This window comes from Pseudopodoces humilis, chromosome 32 (assembly GCF_049639895.1).
Source record: "Pseudopodoces humilis isolate 2021_Gansu_Grassland_sample_001 chromosome 32, ASM4963989v1, whole genome shotgun sequence".
NCBI lineage: Eukaryota > Metazoa > Chordata > Aves > Passeriformes > Paridae > Pseudopodoces > Pseudopodoces humilis.
Genome location: NC_142231.1, coordinates 62,863 through 80,637, shown reverse-complemented (window position 1 = coordinate 80,637; position 17,775 = coordinate 62,863). Strand labels below are relative to the sequence as shown.

Below are 17,775 nucleotides of genomic sequence, written 5' to 3'. Positions count from 1 at the left end.
ATCAACCCCTCCCGCCATTTCCGCCCCCGCGCTTGCCCGAGTGCGCACGCGCAGGGGCCGGGGTCAAGGCGCCGGTTGGGTGTGGCGGGCGCCCCCTGGCGGCCTTGGCCGGGCACGCGGGGACACCGGGACAGACGGACACCGGGACACCGGGACAGCCGGACACCGGGACAGCCGGACACCGGGACAGACGGACACCGGGACAGACGGACACCGGGACAGACGGACACCGGGACAGCGGGACAACCTCCACCTACCTTCGGGATAGACACACACACTTCTGCACAGCCCCCCTGGGGACACAGGGATGGAGACACAGGGATGGATGGCCACACACACGAGCCTGGGGCGGAGTTGATTTGCCCAAGCAGGAATTTATTGGCCAGAATCGAAGACTCTCCGGACACTGGGAACCCTCCGGCCATTGGTCATGGCCCAGGGGGGCTGTGATGACTCTTCCCAGGGGTCTGGAGCCTCTCAGCTGCCAAATCCCCCTTCCCAGAGTTTGCTGTGGGTAGGAACGAGGGCCTGGAGCTGCCTCCAGAACGTGGCAGGAGGAGGAAGCCAAGCTGGAACTGGGGTCCCTGCCCAAGCCCAGGGGTCATCATCTCATCCCCCAGAGGGGTCCAGCTCCAAAGTGGGGGCAGCACCTGGAGATCCCATTGCTCCCCCGTTCCCAGGGAGTGCAAACAAAGCTCATCCTGCTCTTCCCTTTGAGGGCCGAGGACAAAGTTTCCGCTCTAGGGGCTTTCTCAACTGCCTCTGGCTCATGCCAGTCCGGCAGCAGCAGCACACGGGACGTGTGGGAGTTGTGGGGACATCGCCCATGGCACCTGCTGGCTGGGATTTGGGGCATCTGAGCCCACGGCTGCTGTGGGATTTCGGGGGGATCAGAGCTCCGCATCCACAGCAGCACCCCGAGTTCATCTCCTAGCACTTCCCCTTCCCAGCGTTCGAGGCAGCCCGGGGCAGCACGGGGGGATCCAGCTCTCGGAAGGGGAAAAACCCGAGCGGAGACACCAAACCCCAGCCCCGGCTCGGGCTCAGCCCCCCGATCCTCCCAGCACAGCCGGGCGCGGCTCTTCCCTTCTCCGGGGCACCCAGGGCCGGCGCTCAGGAGATCTCGTTGCCGAACACCTCGAGCACCAGCGGCGTGAGCTGCATGCTGTGCTCGGGCTGGAAGGCCAGGCAGCGGTACTGCCGCGAGTGCTCCTCGTTCAGGCTGCGCAGGTCCGCCAGCTTCTGGATCATCTTGGCGTAGAGCAGGCGGCTGCCGGGCGCGGCGTGCCGGGCGCGGATGTAGCTCTGCAGCACCTCCGAGAGCCGTTCCTGCAGCACCTCCACCCGCCGGGGCTCCCGCACGCCCGGCCGGTCTGCGGAGAGAGGATTCCCTGCCGCTGTGGGGTGAGTCCCTTCCTTTCGTCCCTTTTTAGGGCCAGCTGTGCTTGGGGGTTTTCCCTCCCTTTTGCGGGTTTTTTGGATTTGAGGTTTTCCTCTCCCTTCTGTGGGTTTTTAGGGTTTGGGATGGGTTTGTCCCTACCTGGGGACAGGATGCAGATGGCCATGAGCAGCACGTGCTCCTCCTCATGCAGGTTCAGCTTCTTCAGCCCCACCTGGAACTTCACCAGTGGCTCCAGCAGGTCCATGCTGTGCCCAGCTGTGGAGAGAACGGAGCCTCAGAGGGGCTCTGGAAAAGGCTCTTTTCCTCTGCAAGGGGATTTTTCCCTTTGAAATGGAATCTCCTTTCCCTTAGAAGGAGATAATTTCCTCTAGAAGGATTTTTTCAGACACATTGGGGTGGCACAGGGGCCACTGAGGTGGCACTGGAGAAATTAAGGCACCACTTGTCATCCTCCAAACCCCCAGAATTTGGGGCAGGACCCACCCCCTTTCTCAGCACAAAACCAGGTGTGGAGGGAAGGCTCAACGGTGAAAACCAGGGAATTTCGGGATTTGGGCTGGGATTCCCTTACCCTGGGTGACATCGCTGACCCTGTACTTGAAGTCGCTGCTGCCGCAGGTCCAGGACATGTCCTCGAGGGTGAAGGACTGGTTGGAGCGCAGCATGATCACCTCGATGGCGCTGCACTTGAGCAGTACGATCTGGTCCTCCGCAGACAGATCCCTGCAGGGGGATTTGCCCTCTGGATGGGGATTGGGATGCTCAGGGGACAGAGGGGACACAGGGCAGGGCCAGGAGGAACTGACACCCCTCAGAAATTCCCGTTCCAGGAGGGTTTTTTTGGGTGTGTTTTTGCCTCAAATCTTGGGGTGAACAGAACCTGAGGCCCCTCATGAGCCACTCGAGTGCTGCAGGAGCTCTGGTGTCTCCCTGCTGGAATTTGGGTGTGTTTTCCAGAGCATTTGGGAAAGAGAAGAACCCCAGGGAGGGGGAGAGACAGAAAACAGAGCTGGGAAGGGGAAACAGGGAAGGGTGTGAAGGGCAGCACAGGATTCCCGGGAGTGGGAAACACCAGGTTTGGAATGCCAGGCCTCACCTGAATCCTGGGATCATCTTGGCAAAGCCGATCACCTTCTGGATGCTGTAGCTGACCAGGTCAGCCAGGTGTGGAAGCATGGAGAGCTGCGAGAACTCCAGGTTCATGGAGGAGCTCTCGTCCTGCTCCTCAGGCAGCCCCAGGCTGGGAAACGGCGGCGGCTCCACGGAATCTGTGGGGAGGGAAACGCTGAGGGGACCCTGTGTGCACATCAGTGAGCCTCCACAGGATGTGAAAAAACACTCTGGAATGCCAAAGTTGGGTGGAAGTGTTGCATTTCTGCCCCTGTGACCTCTGGAGGGGTGAGAGAAGGGAACCTGGTTTTGAGGCCAGGTTTTCCACAGGATGTTGGGATTCAGGGCCAGTTTGGGATCCCAGTTTGGGAATGTGGGATGAGGATGAAGAGGAGGAAAAAGAGCAAGGCAGACCCTTGCTGGGGTTAATTTGGGCTCTGGCACAACCATTCCCCACCCCTAGAATTTGGGGCATCACCTCCAGCCCAAAGTGAGTCCTGGGGTCCCCTCCCTGGCTGCCAGTCCCACTTTGGGGCCAGGAGGGAGCGGGGCACACCTGGGAATGTGCTGAAGGCCTCGGAGCCGAAGAGATCCGAGGAATCCTCCGAGGACAGGTCCTGGGTGAGCAGGGACGAGGATTTCGTGGCCCCTCTGCTGCCAGGGTGGCTCCTCACAGGGGGCTGAGGGAGAAAACAGAGAAAACTCCCTGAAGAGCAGGGCGGGGCAAGGGGTTGGTGAATTTTGTGGGGGGAATTTGAGGGATACAAGAGAATTTTGAGGTCAGTACCCGAAACTTAGTGAAGTCAGCATAGGTGGGGTCGTAAGTTTTGCGATGGGCCTCGAGCAGGATGTCGATGACTTTCTGCTGCTCCTCTGAGAGTTTGGGTTTGAGGCTTTCCCTCAGTGCTTCCTCCTCCTTCCTCTTCAGGATCAGCTCCCGCTTCCTCTGCACCTCTTCGTCTGTCAGGATGACTGGGAAAGGAAAAGGGCTGGAATTAGGGATTGAAAAGACCTCTGGATGCCACACCCAGCCCCTGGAAAACCACTTTTTCCACCCAGAAAAATCCCTTTTCCCCCCTACAGCCCCTTGGACCCGTTTTCCTGCTGTGCCCAGGAGGTTTCTGGTGCTTTTTGGTGAGGCTTTGGGGGCAGCGAGGCTGTGCCAGCCGTGCCTGCTCTGCTCCCTCCCTGTTTGCTCAGCACTCTCAAATCCTGATCCCAAAACCTCTGGGGCTGCTGGGTTCACCCAGCTCTGGCTCCTCTCAGCTGCCAGCTGCCACTAGGGGTGTCCAGCGCTGCTTCAGGGCAGCTTTAATCTGATTTTTAAGGTCAAGGCACAGCCAAACCTCCCCGCCCTCAGGGTTGGGGATTTATGGTTTTTATTGGGGTGGTGGCGCTCAGCAGCGGCCAAAGGTTGGGCTCCACGGAAGGCTGGGCCTGTTTATTTAGGGAAAAGGAGCAGCTAGGGGCAATTTGGGCTCAAATCTTCACTTTTTTATCAATAGCTCCAAGCCCTGAGCAGCTGAGAGGGGCTGGAAGGGAAAAAAAGCTGCAGGGAGCTGCAGAAATCTCTGGGGTCACAACTCCCGAGAGCGCAGGGTGGGACAGAGCCCCCTAAAACCAAGGGTTCCCTTTCCTCAGCCCTTTCTCCAGGCACTGGAGACCCTCCAGGGGCTGTTTGTGAATTCCCTGGGTGCAGGGATCTGAGGCTGGGAGAGTCAAGGTGGAATTTAGGGCGAGAGGTCGGTGAAGGGCAGCGGAAGGAGCTCAAGGCAAGGAACCCTTGGCCTCCCCTGCTCCTTTGGCCGAGGGCGATTTTCCATTCTCCATTCTCCAGCCTTGCACAATCGCAGAGGGGCCTGGGACACTCAGAAGGGGCTGAAAGGTCGCTCCCACCTCCAGCACTGACAGCTCCATGGCTGCTGAGGAAAATCAGGATTTTGCTGTTCCCCCATCCCAGTTTTTATCACAAAAAGCATCAGATCCACGGGGGTACTGCCTGCTCTGGGTCACCCATCCCCGGCCCTGCACAAAGAGCAGGAGCTGTTAACAATCCGCAGAGAAGGATTTTTAGGGATTATTAGGGAAGCATCCAAGGGAGCCCAAACATCCCTGAGCCCCTCCCTCAGCTCCAAGCAGCTGAAAAAAGGCAGAACAGGGGTAATTCCACACTTTCTGGCCACCCGGCAGGTGAGAAAGGCCACATTTCCCACCCCATTGTCCAAGGGGAGGAGGGAGAGAGGAGGGGACAGGCCCTGCCCTCCCCAAGAGCCAAACAGGAGAATTCCCAAATCCCCACAGCCTGCAGGGGCATTTTCTCTGCCTGCCACCCCCTGCTTGGCCCCAGACAGGTAGGAACCCACACATGTTTGCCCCAGTGAATGGCTCAGGGCTGGAATTTGGTCGGAGCCCAAATTAACCCCGGCACCGGGCTCTGCCCCGCTCCTCTTCCCTCTCCCACACTGCCAGCCTCGAATCCCTGTGGAAAACAAGGCCTCAAAACCTTCCCAATTCCCTTTTTCCACCTAAAAATAACCCCAACCCTTCGTCCTCCCTCGTTTTTCCTGCGGCAAAGTCCATTTTTAGCTATTTTTAGCCTCTCTGGGTCAGTTTTGGTTAATCCGAGCAGGATTTGCTAACGGGGCTGTTTACACGTTAACTCCTGTGGGGAAAACATGGAGAAATCGTGGAGAAAAACCCCTGGAATTACTGCCCAGGAACTTTCCAGTCCTTTCTGGCTAATTTATTGGCTGCTGGTGCAAATTAAAGCACCTCCCTCATTAGGGGCTCCTCAAAAACCAGGGACAACTCCTCAAAATCTGGGGACAGCCAGTGTGGGTGTGTGGCCTTCTCCTCCCTCATCAACCTGCCAATCCCAAAGAATAAAATCCGGGGATTTCCATCAGGAACACTGAAAGTTTAAGCATTTATTAACCCGCAAACACCTACAAATTCAGATTTTCTGGAGGCCCCGGGGTGACATCAGGCTCTGTTTGCGCCCTGTTTAGCACATCAGGGAAAGGGCCCTGCTTCCATATCCCGAATTTCCAGCTCCATGGACACCCTGGCCACAATCTCCCAGCAGAAAATATTTGGTTGGAGCTCTCCAGGAGCACCCAGCTCCTCCCCAGCACCTCAAACACGATTTATTTTTAAAAGCCACTTATCTCTAAATACACCCAGAGAAAACAAACATTTGGGCCACATTTGTGTGTTTGGACTGGGTTTTAAAACCACTTTAATTCCCTCTGCTGTTGACTTAAGTCCCTGCTTTATCCCACATGGAAAAAAGGTTTAGGAAAAAAAAAATCCCAGAGGAAGAAGAGGAAAACCCAACCCGGCTCCATGGGGATGGGGAAGCTCATCCAGCTCTCCCCATGGAGCATGGAAAAGAGGATTTTCAGAGCCATTGGGAGATATGGAGCTGATTTTCCTCAAAAAACCAGGAGAGCCCATGAGAAAACAACTCCTGGATGGACAGGAATCATTAAACCAGCTCCTCTCAATCATTACCTGCTGCTTCCCCTGCCCTTTGCATTCCCCTGGGATGGTGCAAGTGCCACCCCTGGCTGCAGGGACGTGGGAAAGGCCCCCGGAGCATTCCCAGTGTCATTCCCAGGAGCTGGACACTCACATTCCTTCATCATTCCGATGTCCACGCAGCGCTTGAGCCGGCAGGCCTGGCAGTGCCGCCGGTTGTCCTTGGTGATGTGGCAGTCCCCACTGAAGGGACAGGTGAACGTGGCCTTCTTCTTCATGCTCCTCCTGGAAAAGGGCAGGAAAAGCGAAAAAGCCCCTTTTTGGGCTGAATTCCCACTGCTCTGGCTGATGCTCCAAACATCAGTTGAGTTGGGAGCTTTGAGCACTGCTGGAAAAGGAGAATTTTTCAAGGGGAAACATCCAAGGGGTTCAGCCACAGCTTTATCCTAAAAGGGTTTGGTGGGAATGACCTTAAACCCCCTTGATCCCACTCCACAAAAACAGGCTGCCCTAAGCCCAGCCCGCTGGCTGGAGAAGGTTCTTGCGTCCAAACAGGGATTTTTAAGGCCAGGAGCGTGGAAGGATTGCGGGATTGCAGAGAAATCCCCCCGGCAGCAAAGAGCCCCGAGCTGGGGCTGTGTGGTTTAAACCCAGCCGCCCTAAGCCCGGCTTTGCTGGCAGAACTGGCCTGAGCACATTTTGGGTGTGCAGGGAGAGGAATTCTTGCTGCAGGACACAAGGAAAGGAGCCCGAAAATGACAACCCTGGGCTGTGGAGAAACCACAGCGGAACGGGAACGTGGAGCCACCGGGACAAAGGGTCAGGGCCAAAATAACCTAGGAAAAAAGGGTCAGAGCCTTCCAGGACAAAGGGTCGGAGCCAAAGTCTTCCAAGGAATAATGGTCAGAGCCACAATTTCCAATGAAAACGGGTCAGAACCTTCCAGGACAAAAGGTCAGAGCCAAAATCTTCCTGGGATAAAGTGTCAAAGCCAGAAACTCCCAAGGAAAAAGAGTCAGACTCTTCCCAGGACAAAGGGCCAGAGCCAGAATTTCGGAGGAAAGAGGGGGTAGATGGGATATTGGGAAGAAATTCCTCCCTGTGAGGCCCTGGAATAGAATTCCTGGAAAAACTGTGGCTGCCTCATCCCTGGAAGTGCCCAAGGCCAATACTCAGATAAAAAAATGGGTTAAAAAAATCAAATCTGGATAAAAAATACTAAATAGGGGTAAAATATGTCAAATACGGGTTAAAATATTGAATATGGGGAAGAAAATATTTAAAAGTGGGTAAAAAAATCAAATATGGGTAAAAATCTTTAAGATTTCCTCTGGCTGCAGTCCCAGGAATTAAAAGATGGTTTTAGAAAGGGAGATGTAAACAGAGCAGCTTCACTCTGCCTTTACCTGCCGGGAATTTGGGATTTTTGGGAATTCATCCCAGAAAAATGGATGGCAGAGCCCTGTTTTTCCCCATTCCTCCAAAACCTTTGGAACTTTGCTGTTCCCAATGGGGGACAAACAATCCCAGCACTCAGAATTCAGCCCTGGACACCCCCAAATTCCCAATTATGGTGCACAAAAAGCTCCTTTTTTCCACAAAAACTGAGGAAAAGGCCGGGAATGCACAAACAACGAGGCCTTGGAGCAGGGAAAAACATTCCCAGGGCTCGGGACAGGCCAAAATTCCAGGTTTGGAATGAAAATTGCAGCTTGGGTGGCTCCAGAGGCTCCCAGGGTGACACCGGAGCCAGGCTGGGCTGGAATTCCATGGAAACCTTCCCAAGCCACCCATTCCCAGGCAGATTTGGGATCCCAGGGGCTAAAAATAGAGGATTCCAAACCTCATTCCCAGCCTGGAATGAGGGAATTGCGTTGGGAGTGGGGAGAGATCCAGGATGAAGTGGGGATGAGGGCAGAATTCCCAGAATGACACAGAATTCCCTGGAAATGCTGGATTTTGGAAGAGCTGCTCCAGTGGATCCCCTGCCCCTCCTCGTACCCCAGTCCCAGAGGTTTTTGAGAAGATTTTAGGGCTTTTTGGCTCAGGAAAAATCCCAGTCTGTGACCCCAGGGGAGTTTCCCACACACTCCCCACTTTTCCCAGAGTGCTGCAAGGCTCCCAGATCCATGAAAAACTCTGGAAAAATAGGGGAAAAAAAACATCTCAAGGTTCCAAACCCACTAAAAAGCCCATCGATTCCTTAAACCACAGGAACGCGGCACCACCTGGAATTCCGGGCCAGTTCCGGGACCCCCTTGGATTGCCATTGGGACTCCCAAGGTTTTTTGGGATGAGGCATTCCCAGGCTCACCGGAAGAAGCCCTTGCAGCCCTCGCAGGTCATGGCGTTGAAGTGGAAGCCGGTGGCTCTGTCCCCGCAGACCCCGCAGATCCTGGAAACATTCCGCTCAGGATCTCCACTGGGATCGGCCAGGGAGGTGCTGGAAGCGCCTGGATCCATGGCTGGAAGCGGGGAAAAGACTGGGATTTGTCACGAATGTTCAGGACTTTTCGTTCCACCTGATTTGGGGCAAGATAGGGGGCTTAGTCCTAAAATTATCTCTAAAATTCAGGATTTTTCCTTGGATTTCCCCTGGTATGGGCAAGGAATTTTTATTCCCATTGGCTCTGGGCATTAAAAGCACCCCAAAAATTCCAATTTTTGGGATTCTGGAATGCTGGGAAAGCTCTGGGACTGGAAGAGGCTCAATTAACCTGGCTTAATCACTAATGAGGCAAACCAGCCTCATTACAAACAAATCCCACTGCTCCTTTTAAATGGGAAAATCCAACTGTGCAGAAATTTTCCCAGGATTTTCCCAAAAAAAAGATCCCTCCAGCACCACTGTGGTCACTTCATGGTAAAGCTTTCACCCCTTTCCAAGGAAAAACTCAAAAAAAACCCCTAGGAATGGGAATTTTTCCCACAGAATCTTCCCTGGTATCCCCTGAACCCTTCCTGGATTTCCTCCTCTTCCCCCAAATCCTTCCCCTTCCTCCTTTATTTCCCAATCCCTAATTCCAGGCTGTCCAAGGAATTCTTCTTCTCATATCCCCCAAAAAAATCCAGGGACGGCCAACAGGCAGAATCTGCCCCTGCTTGTGGCAAACTCCAGAACTCCTCCGGAGCTTCTCCCCGGATTTCGAAATATTCCCAAACAGGTTCTGGCTCCCTCTGGAGAGAGAAAACCACCCCAGGAAAATGCAATTCCCAGGAATTTTCAATGCCTTTTTTTTTTTTTTTTTTTTTCGATCTCCAGCCTCCCTTGGGCTTTTTTTGCTCCAGAGGAAGGAAAATTCCAGCAAAATGCTCCTGAAATTTACACTGGAAGATAGGGGAAAGGAGCTGGAATTTGGGAAATTTCAACCTTAATTCCCTGGATTGGAGCAAGGATTATCTAAAGTTGCTGGGACAGGACCCCTGGGAAGGTTTAGGGTAGATTTTAGGGAAAACTCCTCATCCAGAGGGTGGTCAAGCACTGGAAAAGCTTCCCAGGGAACGGGCAGGGCCCTGAGACTGCCAGAGCCCAAGGAATTTTTGGAAAACACTCTTGGATATGTGGGACTTTTGTGTCCAGTGCAGGGCCAGGAGCTGGACTGGATGATCCCAACTCAGGATTTTCCAAGATTCCAGCTCCTCCCTGCAAGGAAGAGTCCGGAATCCAAGGCCTTGGGACCCCACGTGGGATCAGGGCCTTTCCAGGCCACGGCCCTGCCCCACAATAAACTCATTTCCCAACATTCCCGGTGGTTAAAGGCCAATTTCCAAACCCATTCCCAGCAGGGGAAACCCTATGGATTTGGCTGAGTGGGATTTTTGGTGTGGGGTGTCCAAAATCCACTCAAAATCCACCCAAAATTCACTCCCAATATCCAGCATGACAGGAGTGAAAGAAAATCTGATATCATCCCCAAACCAGGAATATTTGCAGCTCCAAGGCCTTCCCAAAAACTCCAGTCTCTAAAAGCCTCCAGGGACGCAAACCCAACCCAGTGCCTGTTAAACCTCCCCAGCAATTGCCAATTTTCCTTGGAAAAGGAGTTTTGGATGGGATCACAGCCCTCGTGCTGCTCACAGACCCCAAAAAGGGGCTCCAGACCCCAAACCAGGTGATGGGGAGGGTGACAAGGATGAGCTGGATCCCAAATCCCGGCTTTCCCCACCTGTCTGGACAAGCCAGGAGGAAAATTCCAACTGATCCCAGCACGTGATGGGGCCCAGCCCTGCCCCACTCCTTCCCTGGCAATTCCCCTGCTGTTCCCCTTCCCGAGAGGAGCAGCAGCATTCCTAGCCCAGCTGGAGCAGGAATTGCTTTTCCCAGCTGCTCCTGGGCTGCAAAAAGATCCCAAAATTACATTTTTGAAGCTGTGAGCAAAACCCTGCCCTGGACCTGTTCCCTCTCCTTCAAGGATCCCAAATCCCCCTTGGATTAGGGACCAGATCCTGCCTCGCCCTTTCCCTCACAGCTTGGGACACAACCGTTCCCAACTTCCCTGGCTGGAAATGCCACCCCTGGGAGCAGCAGGAAGAGTTCTGGGAGCGGGGAAGAGAATTTCCTGGGAATGAAGCAGCACCAAAATCCCAATTTTTGGGCCTTGTCCCAGGCAGTGTCCCCAGGAGCAGCAGGGCAGGACAGGGGCCACCCTGGGCAGCAGCAGGACACAAATCTAGGTTTTTCCCATGGAATTCTTGGAGTGTCCCAGCCCCTCAGGAAGGGATTGTGAAGCCCAGGATGCCCCCAGGCACAGGAATTGCACCAGAACACCAGGAAAAAATGGGAAAAGACTGCAAAATTCCAGAAAAACTACACTGGGAAAGGCTCTCCCTATGGAAAAAATTCCCAAAGCAGAGGTGGAAGGACAGCACCAACCCCACACTGTGGAATCAAATCCTCTTTTTGTGCTGGAAGCAGCCCCGGAAGAGCCCTGGAAAGGTGTGGAGCCACACAAGTGATTCCCACCTGTGGCAATTCCCAGGAAATCTGGGGTTTGCTGTCCCCTCCCGGGGCCACCCAGCTGGTCTAAAAATAGAGCTCCCGAACAGGGGATTTATGGAGAGAGGACGGATTGTTTTTAGGGAGTTCTCTTGGGCAACAGGGACAGGAGAGCCCAAATCCCTTCCCTGGCATATGCCTGGAGGAAAAGGGAATTTTAACAGAAGGTCCCCCCTTGGAGCTGGAAAAGAAACCTTTAGAGGCCCCAAATCCCTGACCATTCCCTATCCCTGGGATATGCCCGGTGGAAAAAGGAATTCTCATTCCCCAGAACCTCAGCTTGCCCAAGGAAGGAGGAGGAGGAGGAGGAGGAGGAGTGGGAATGATGCAGCAGCCAGAGCTGTTGCAGCCTGGAATTGGGAAACTGGAGCAGCAGCCACACCTGGGGCATGGAGAAGGTGGGAAAATGCTCAGGAAATGGCTCAAACTTTTCCCGAGAAAAATTAGGAAGGCTCCATGTGCCAAAAATCCCTTTTCCACCCAATTTGCCTCTGGGAAGCAGGAGCACACTCAGGAATCACTCCAGGAAAGGAGAATCCCTCCCCAGTGTCACTGTCCCCCTGCCCAAGAGAATGTGGAGCAGCTCCTGGGATTCCTGGGAATGAGGAAACAGCTTTGGATGTGCAGATAAAGGTTCTAGGTGTTGCTTTCCACCACTTCTATGGGTGAAAATTGTGAAATTGGAGCAGCGGTCACAGACGGAGCACAGAGAGTGGGAAAAATCTCAGGAAACAGCTCAAACTTTTCCAGAAAAAGGCTAGAAATGCCAAAAATCCCTTTTTGACCCGATTTGCCTCCAGCAAAACCCTCTGGGAAGCAGGAGCACGCTCAGGAATCACTCCAGGAAAGAAGAATCCCTCCCCAGTGTTGCTATTCTCCTGCCCAGGAGAACATGAAGCAGCTCCTGGGATTCCTGGGAATGAGGAAACAGCTTTGGATGTCCAGAAAAAAAAAATCCGGGTGTAGTTTTCCACCCCTTTTCCGTTTATTAGCGGCAAAAAAGAGCGAGGGTTGAGCTGATAAGGGCTGAGATAAGAGAAAGGGCCTGAGGAGGAGCTGAGTCAGCAGAGGCTGGAGATGAAGCTGTGGCACCGGCAACATCCCGGCAGATTTTTTGTTCCATTCACACCTCAATTTAATCTTAATTTCCCTGGAATTTGCTCCCCTTGCTTTCCCCATATTTTCCCTGGATTTTTCCTCCTCTCACACCTCACTTTCACCATCATCTCCCTGATTTTTTTTTTTTTTTTTGTGATTTTTAATACCCAGAACCATTTTCATTCCCATTCCTCTTCTTTTTAGGCTCCTATTTCTGTCCCAGCCCACCTCCAACTGAGATTTTCCCTCTCCCAATCCCTGACAATTCCAGAATTTCACCTCAGGGAGCTTGGGCCAGCTCTGCTTTGGCCACAAGAGGTTAAAGAGGCCACAAGAGGTTAAAAATTATTCTCTGGAGCAGGATTAGCCATTAAATGGGAAAAAATGGATTTTCCTGGATTTTCCACGTATTCCTCCCTAAACACAGCAGGATTCAGAGAAACGCGAATCCAGCCACGATCCCAGGCGTGTTTTTATCTGGGAAAAATCTTATTTTTGGGATTTTTGTTATTGCTGGGACATCTCAGTCCTGATCTGGTCACACCCTGGAGATCTGGGGCAGACATCTCCCATCATCCTCATCATCTTCTCCCAGATTTTCCTCATGCAGGGATTCCAGAGGGAACCCAACCTCACCCTGGCATTTTTTTTCCTTTATTTCACCCCATGTCTGCCACGTCCAGCCCAACCCCAGGGCTTTTAAAACTTTATTTAACTTTATTTACGCTCTTTTTTGCTCCCTTTGGTTTCCCCATATTTCCCTGGATTTTTGCTCTCCTCAGACCCTGGGGTTTCACCATCTCCCTAGATTTCTCTCCATTCACCCTTAGGTTTAATCTTAATGTCCCTGGATTTTTGTCCCCTCACTGCCCGATTTCCCTGGATTTAATCTTAATGTCCTGGGATCCTTGCTGCCTTTGATCTCCCAATCATTTCCCTCGATTTTTCCTCCCTCCCTGGGTTTAAACTCCGATTTCACGGGATTTTTGCTCCACTCACACCTCGCTTTCCCCATCACCTCCCTGGATTTTTGCTCCCCTTGGTTTCCCCGGATTTTCCCTCCCTCTTCCTTGGGCTCAACCCCAATTTCCCGGGGTTTAACTCCAATTTTCCTGGGTTTTCGTGTCCCGCCGCGGCTCCTTCCCCGAGCCGGAGGAAGATGAGTCACAGCGGCTCCGGGGGAGGAGGACACGCCGCAAAAACGTCGCCTCTCCCGAAAACCTCTTTCCGAGAAAAAAACTCAACTTTTCTCAAAGCTCCAGTCTTGAAAAGGAGAGGAAGGAGCGGCTCAGCCGCCTCTACCAGCACCAAAAACTCTTTTGGGGTCCCCAGAGGAAGATCTCCCAATTCCTGATGCATAAAAATCCCCCCGTACCTTGATTTTCCTGGTGCTGGCACGGCTCGGGATCGCTCCAAAATGCGGGAAGGCACTGGGGAACTAAAAAGGAGGGTGATTAATGCCGTGCCGGGGGCTCAGGCCCCCAAAAAACCCGAGTTGGGATCTTGAATGTGGGTTTAAATGGGGCAGTTAACCACGAGAGCAGCCAGAAACCGTAAAACCGCCTTACAGGAAACCCTAAAGTCACACAAACACCCCCACAGCACCCAGGAACCCTAAAATCACCCTATAAAAAACCCTAAAGTCACATTAACACCCCCACAGCCTCCCGGAATTCCCCGGTTTCGAAGCCCCCTCCAGAAAGGGGGAGCCCCAGAGCGGGGAGGGCAGTAGTGCCTTTCCGGGATGGGGGGACCCCCCAGAGCACCCCAAAACTCCCGGGCGAACTCAAATTTCTGGGGGCGGTATGGGCTGAGACTAGACAGTCCCTGCCCCCCCTAAAACCAGGAGCCTCCCCCTGAACGGGACCGGGGCACCCCCAGCCCTAGGGGGACCCGAACTTTGGCTGGAGGGTCCCCAGCCGAGGGCGGGCACGGGGGGTCAGGGGGTCTCCCAGGGGACTCCTGACCCCTCCCAGGGCACAGGAGGGGTCAGGCACGCGCGGGACCCCCAAAGCAGCACGGGAACACCGCGAGCCCAGAACAGGAAGCACCGGGGAGCGTCAGCGCCCGCCCCGTGTCCCTCACGCCGGCGGGGCCACCCCGTGCCCGCTTCCCTTCACGCCGAGGGTACCCCCACAGCCCGGATGCCCCGGGAACAGCCACCCCAGCGTCCCGGGGAGCGCCGGAGTCACGGCAGGCGCTGAGAAGGGCTTGGCTCGGCCCCGGTGTCGCTCGGCCCCGGTGTCCCCCGGCCCCGGTGTCCCCCGGTACCTGAGCCCCGGCCCCGCTGCTACCCCTGCCCCGCCCGCTGCCGCCTTTTGACGGGAACCGGCGCCCCTGGCCCCGCCCCCTCCGCGCCCCGCCCCGCCAATGCCAGCGCGGCACCGCCTTGGCCCCGGCCGCACGCGCCATACAAGGCGAGGGGTGGGCGTGGCCGAAGCGGAGGGGGCGTGGCGGGGAATTGCACGTGGCCCCCGGTAGCGCGGGGGCTTCCCCAGAGGGGCCGCTCGGGGTCCCGGGGCCGCTGCCCGCCCGCGGCCCTCCGGCTCCCCTCTGCCCACCCGGCTTCCTGCCGACCACCCACTGCCCACCCGGCTCCCGGTGGCCGCCCGACCTCTCTCCCACACACGCCCAGCTGAGCAGGTGCCAGCGCCCGGCGTTTTGGGGGCTGCCACCCCTCCAGAAAGTCGTGTGGGCTCGGGCAGCCGATCCAGCTCCCAGTGAGTGCCCAGATCTGTACTGGGACAGGGCAAACGCCACCAGTACCGGAGTGCCACCCCCAACACTCCTGGCTCTTAGCAGGCTCCAGCTGCTCCCGTTGTCCCCGCAGAGCCCTGAGGGTGATACGAGCCCGGGGACCCACAGGTCACCTGGATTTGGCTGCTCCTGAGAGATCTGAGAGTGCTTGGGACAGCAAAAACAGACCCTGAAAATCGAAAATCCTGTTATTGGTGACTTGGAATGTGGAATTTTGGGCAGAGCCAGCTCAGCCTAACCCAACCCAAAGATGCTCCATGGTCTGGGCACGCTGCGCCCCCAGTCTAAAAAATCGGGATATTCGGCAATTTTCCTCTTCCCATCCTCAAACTCCTACCCGGGATGCAGCCACTGCAACACCGAATAAAGCAGAGAGAAACGCTCCCAGAAAACTGCTGCTGTTGCTCCCAGGTTTTATCGTGTGTCCCAGAAAGCCAAAATCCCGGGAGCAAACGAGCCCCCGGCGCAGCGGAGCCCCCACAGCCGCGGGCACCGGGTTCAGCTGCTGCGGTTTGCGTGGGGAAAACTATTCGAAATCGCCTTTAAATTGATTTAATGAGGCTGAAGAGGGGAAAACAACGTCTAGGAAGAAATGGGAACACATCAGAGGCAATTTTGTGGCGCGGAAGGATTTCGGTAGGGCGGGGGGGTGGGGAGTGGTGAAAGCTGCTCACGACCATCCCGGTGTTTTTGGGATCACAGCTCTTTCCATACCAAAAATGTCCCAAAATCTCTCAAGGCTTTTCCCTACTGACTCGACCACGCACCAGACCAGCGTGACGCATTTTCCATACAAATTTGCCATCGATCCCACCTTTATTCCACCGGGAATTTGTGCCCCCCGAGCTCTGGGCAAAGTTCGTGGCCGAGGAGGGTTTGAATTCCCTCCCGGTCTCCTGATTTCCTGCTGCTTTTCCGCTCTCAATGCAGCCGGCACGAGGGGTTTAGGGCCAAATCCCGGCTCTGCTCCGCATCCCTGAGGCAGCCAGGATGTGCAGGGACTCGGGGGAATTTAATTCCCGCACGGCATTTAATTCCTGCCTGGAAATTCCAAAAGCTGTGAGCGGGAGCCGCAGTTTTTGTGCTGCTCCAGCCTGGGAAAAGGGATCGGCGGGGCTGGGAGAAGAGGAGGATGGCTCGGGGATGTGGAGCGACAGGAGCCGGGATCCCCAGATCATCACGGAACGCTTTGGGGTTGGAAGGGACCTTAAGGATCGCCATTCCTATCCCTGGAATTGTCCCTGCACGGGGCTTGGAGCCACCTGGGAGAGCGGCAGGTGTGGGATAAAAGGGGCTGGATGAGCTCGAAGGTCCCTCCCAAAAAAATCCCTCGATTGCACGATTCCGTTCCAGGGCTCAGAAATCCCTGAGGGACACACAGAAAAATGGGAAAAGCCCCAATCCCGTATTTCTCTGCCCTTGGAGCAGCGTTCCCTCATCCCGGAGCTCCTCCCAGGTTGGATCCAGACTCGCCCCATTCCGGGGGAGCAGACATTTCCCAGGAAACGCTTCCACAATCCTACCTGGTGGTTGGGAAAGGGGCTTTTCCCCCTTTCCACCTATTCCCGTTGGGTCTGGGGACAGAAAACAATGGGTAAAACCAATGGGATCAAACCCAGGACGCGACAGGGGCCTAGGGGAGGCTGTGCTGGGAATTTTCAGTTCTCTCCCTGCTCTGGGAATTCTCTGCGGGGACGAGCTCATCCCGCAGCGGATCCCAAGGGATTGGCAGCGATTTCTCGTTTCCCGATCCCTCTCCCTGCTCTTTTTTCAGCTCTTCCCTGGGATGCCACAAACCCCGGGAAGGCGCAGAAAGGAGCCGTGGGAAGGAAGGAGTGCCGGGAATTCTCACCCCACTTGGAATTTTGCTCCTGGGAAGGAGAGAAGAAATGATCCATAACATTTCCATGGGATACGGCTCCCGCAGCCGGGCAGGAGGTACCTCTGGAGCTCACAAATATTTAAATTTTGCCTTGAATTTTATTTTGATAGTTTGGGTGATTGGGAGAGGGGGGGGATTTCATTTTCCATCGGCTTTCTCTTGGGTGTGATGGGAAAAAAATCCCACGGGAGGGAATTTATTGAAGGAAAACGGACCCGGGAGCTGTCGGGGCTGGGGGGGCGGGGAGGGAATGGCCTGGGGTGGATTTTACCGCAAAAGTTGAGAGGTGCTGGAGGTGATGCTGGGCTGAACTGGGACGGTGTGGGCACCGCTCCATATTGGGACAGGTGGGCTCAGACTGGTGTGGAAGCGCTCCGTGCAGGGAGCAGGGCTCTCACACCGGTAAAGCCCGAGTCTGTGCTGGTGTGATGGGGCTCACACTGTGACAGAGATCCCCAAACCGAGGGCTCAGAGCTCCATGCGGGTTCTCGCCCCCCAAAACCTCCACGCCCGCGCATGCACGCTCCGGCCGGGGAGGCCCCGCTGTGCGCACGCGCGCAATTAAGTGACGCCCCGCCCTTCATCGCCCTGCCCCGCCCAACCGGAACCGCGCCTTCCTTCTCCGCGTGCGCCATTCTGACCGCGCCCTTCACATGCAAATGCAGGTTGTGGTCAGTGGCACCACCCCCGAAAATTGGCACGTGCGCTCTGGGTGAATCGACGGGGCGTGGCTCGCTTAACCCCGCCCGTCCGTTGTGACGAAATGGCCCACGTGGTGGGCGTGGTCGGAACAAGCCCGCCTCACCCCACACGAGGGTGAATGAGCGGGGCCGTGGCCACGCCACGCCCACCTCCAACTCTCGCCGTTGCCACAGCGACGGCGGCTGCGCGCGGGAACGGTGGCCAGGCGCCCCCTGCCGGAGAGCGCTGAGGCAAGGGTTCCCTGCGGGAAGGGCTCTGTGAGGGGGTGCGGCTATGAGGGGGTGGTCTCTGAGGGAGGGGTTCCTGAGGGAAGGAGTCCGTGAAGGGGAAGTTCCTGTGAGGGGGTGG

At 55.5% G+C, this 17,775-nt stretch overlaps 1 protein-coding gene across 2 annotated transcripts; it reads right to left on the bottom strand.

Moving 5' to 3' along the window:
- Positions 1 to 354: 354 nt before the first annotated feature.
- On the bottom strand, positions 355 to 14,392 carry VDR (vitamin D receptor). Of its 2 annotated transcripts, none has more exons than XM_005533248.3 (10): positions 14,358 to 14,392; positions 13,462 to 13,524; positions 8,307 to 8,457; positions 6,147 to 6,277; positions 3,300 to 3,484; positions 3,069 to 3,192; positions 2,499 to 2,670; positions 1,974 to 2,125; positions 1,541 to 1,657; positions 355 to 1,373 (listed from the first exon to the last, which is right to left on the bottom strand). In XM_005533248.3, exons 3-10 carry the CDS (start codon positions 8,453 to 8,455, stop codon positions 1,114 to 1,116), a joined length of 1,290 nt encoding a protein of 429 aa, XP_005533305.2. In that variant the 5' UTR covers positions 8,456 to 8,457; positions 13,462 to 13,524; positions 14,358 to 14,392; the 3' UTR covers positions 355 to 1,113. The 2 variants fall into 2 exon arrangements, with proteins under 2 accessions (XP_005533305.2, XP_014117266.2); XM_014261791.2 differs by having other exon boundaries at positions 8,307 to 8,514; positions 14,358 to 14,369.
- Between the last annotated feature and the right edge of the window lie 3,383 nt (positions 14,393 to 17,775).

Coding starts and splice junctions, on each gene's coding strand:
- VDR (XM_005533248.3), bottom strand. CDS start 8,455: ATGGATCCAGGCGCTTCCAGCACCTCCCTGGCCGATCCCAGTGGAGAT. Junction 6,278..8,306: donor GGCTGCAAGGGCTTCTTCCG/GTGAGCCTGGGA, acceptor GCCCTTTTCCAG/GAGGAGCATGAAGAAGAAGG. Junction 1,374..1,540: donor CATCTGCATCCTGTCCCCAG/GTAGGGACAAAC, acceptor CTCTCTCCGCAG/ACCGGCCGGGCGTGCGGGAG.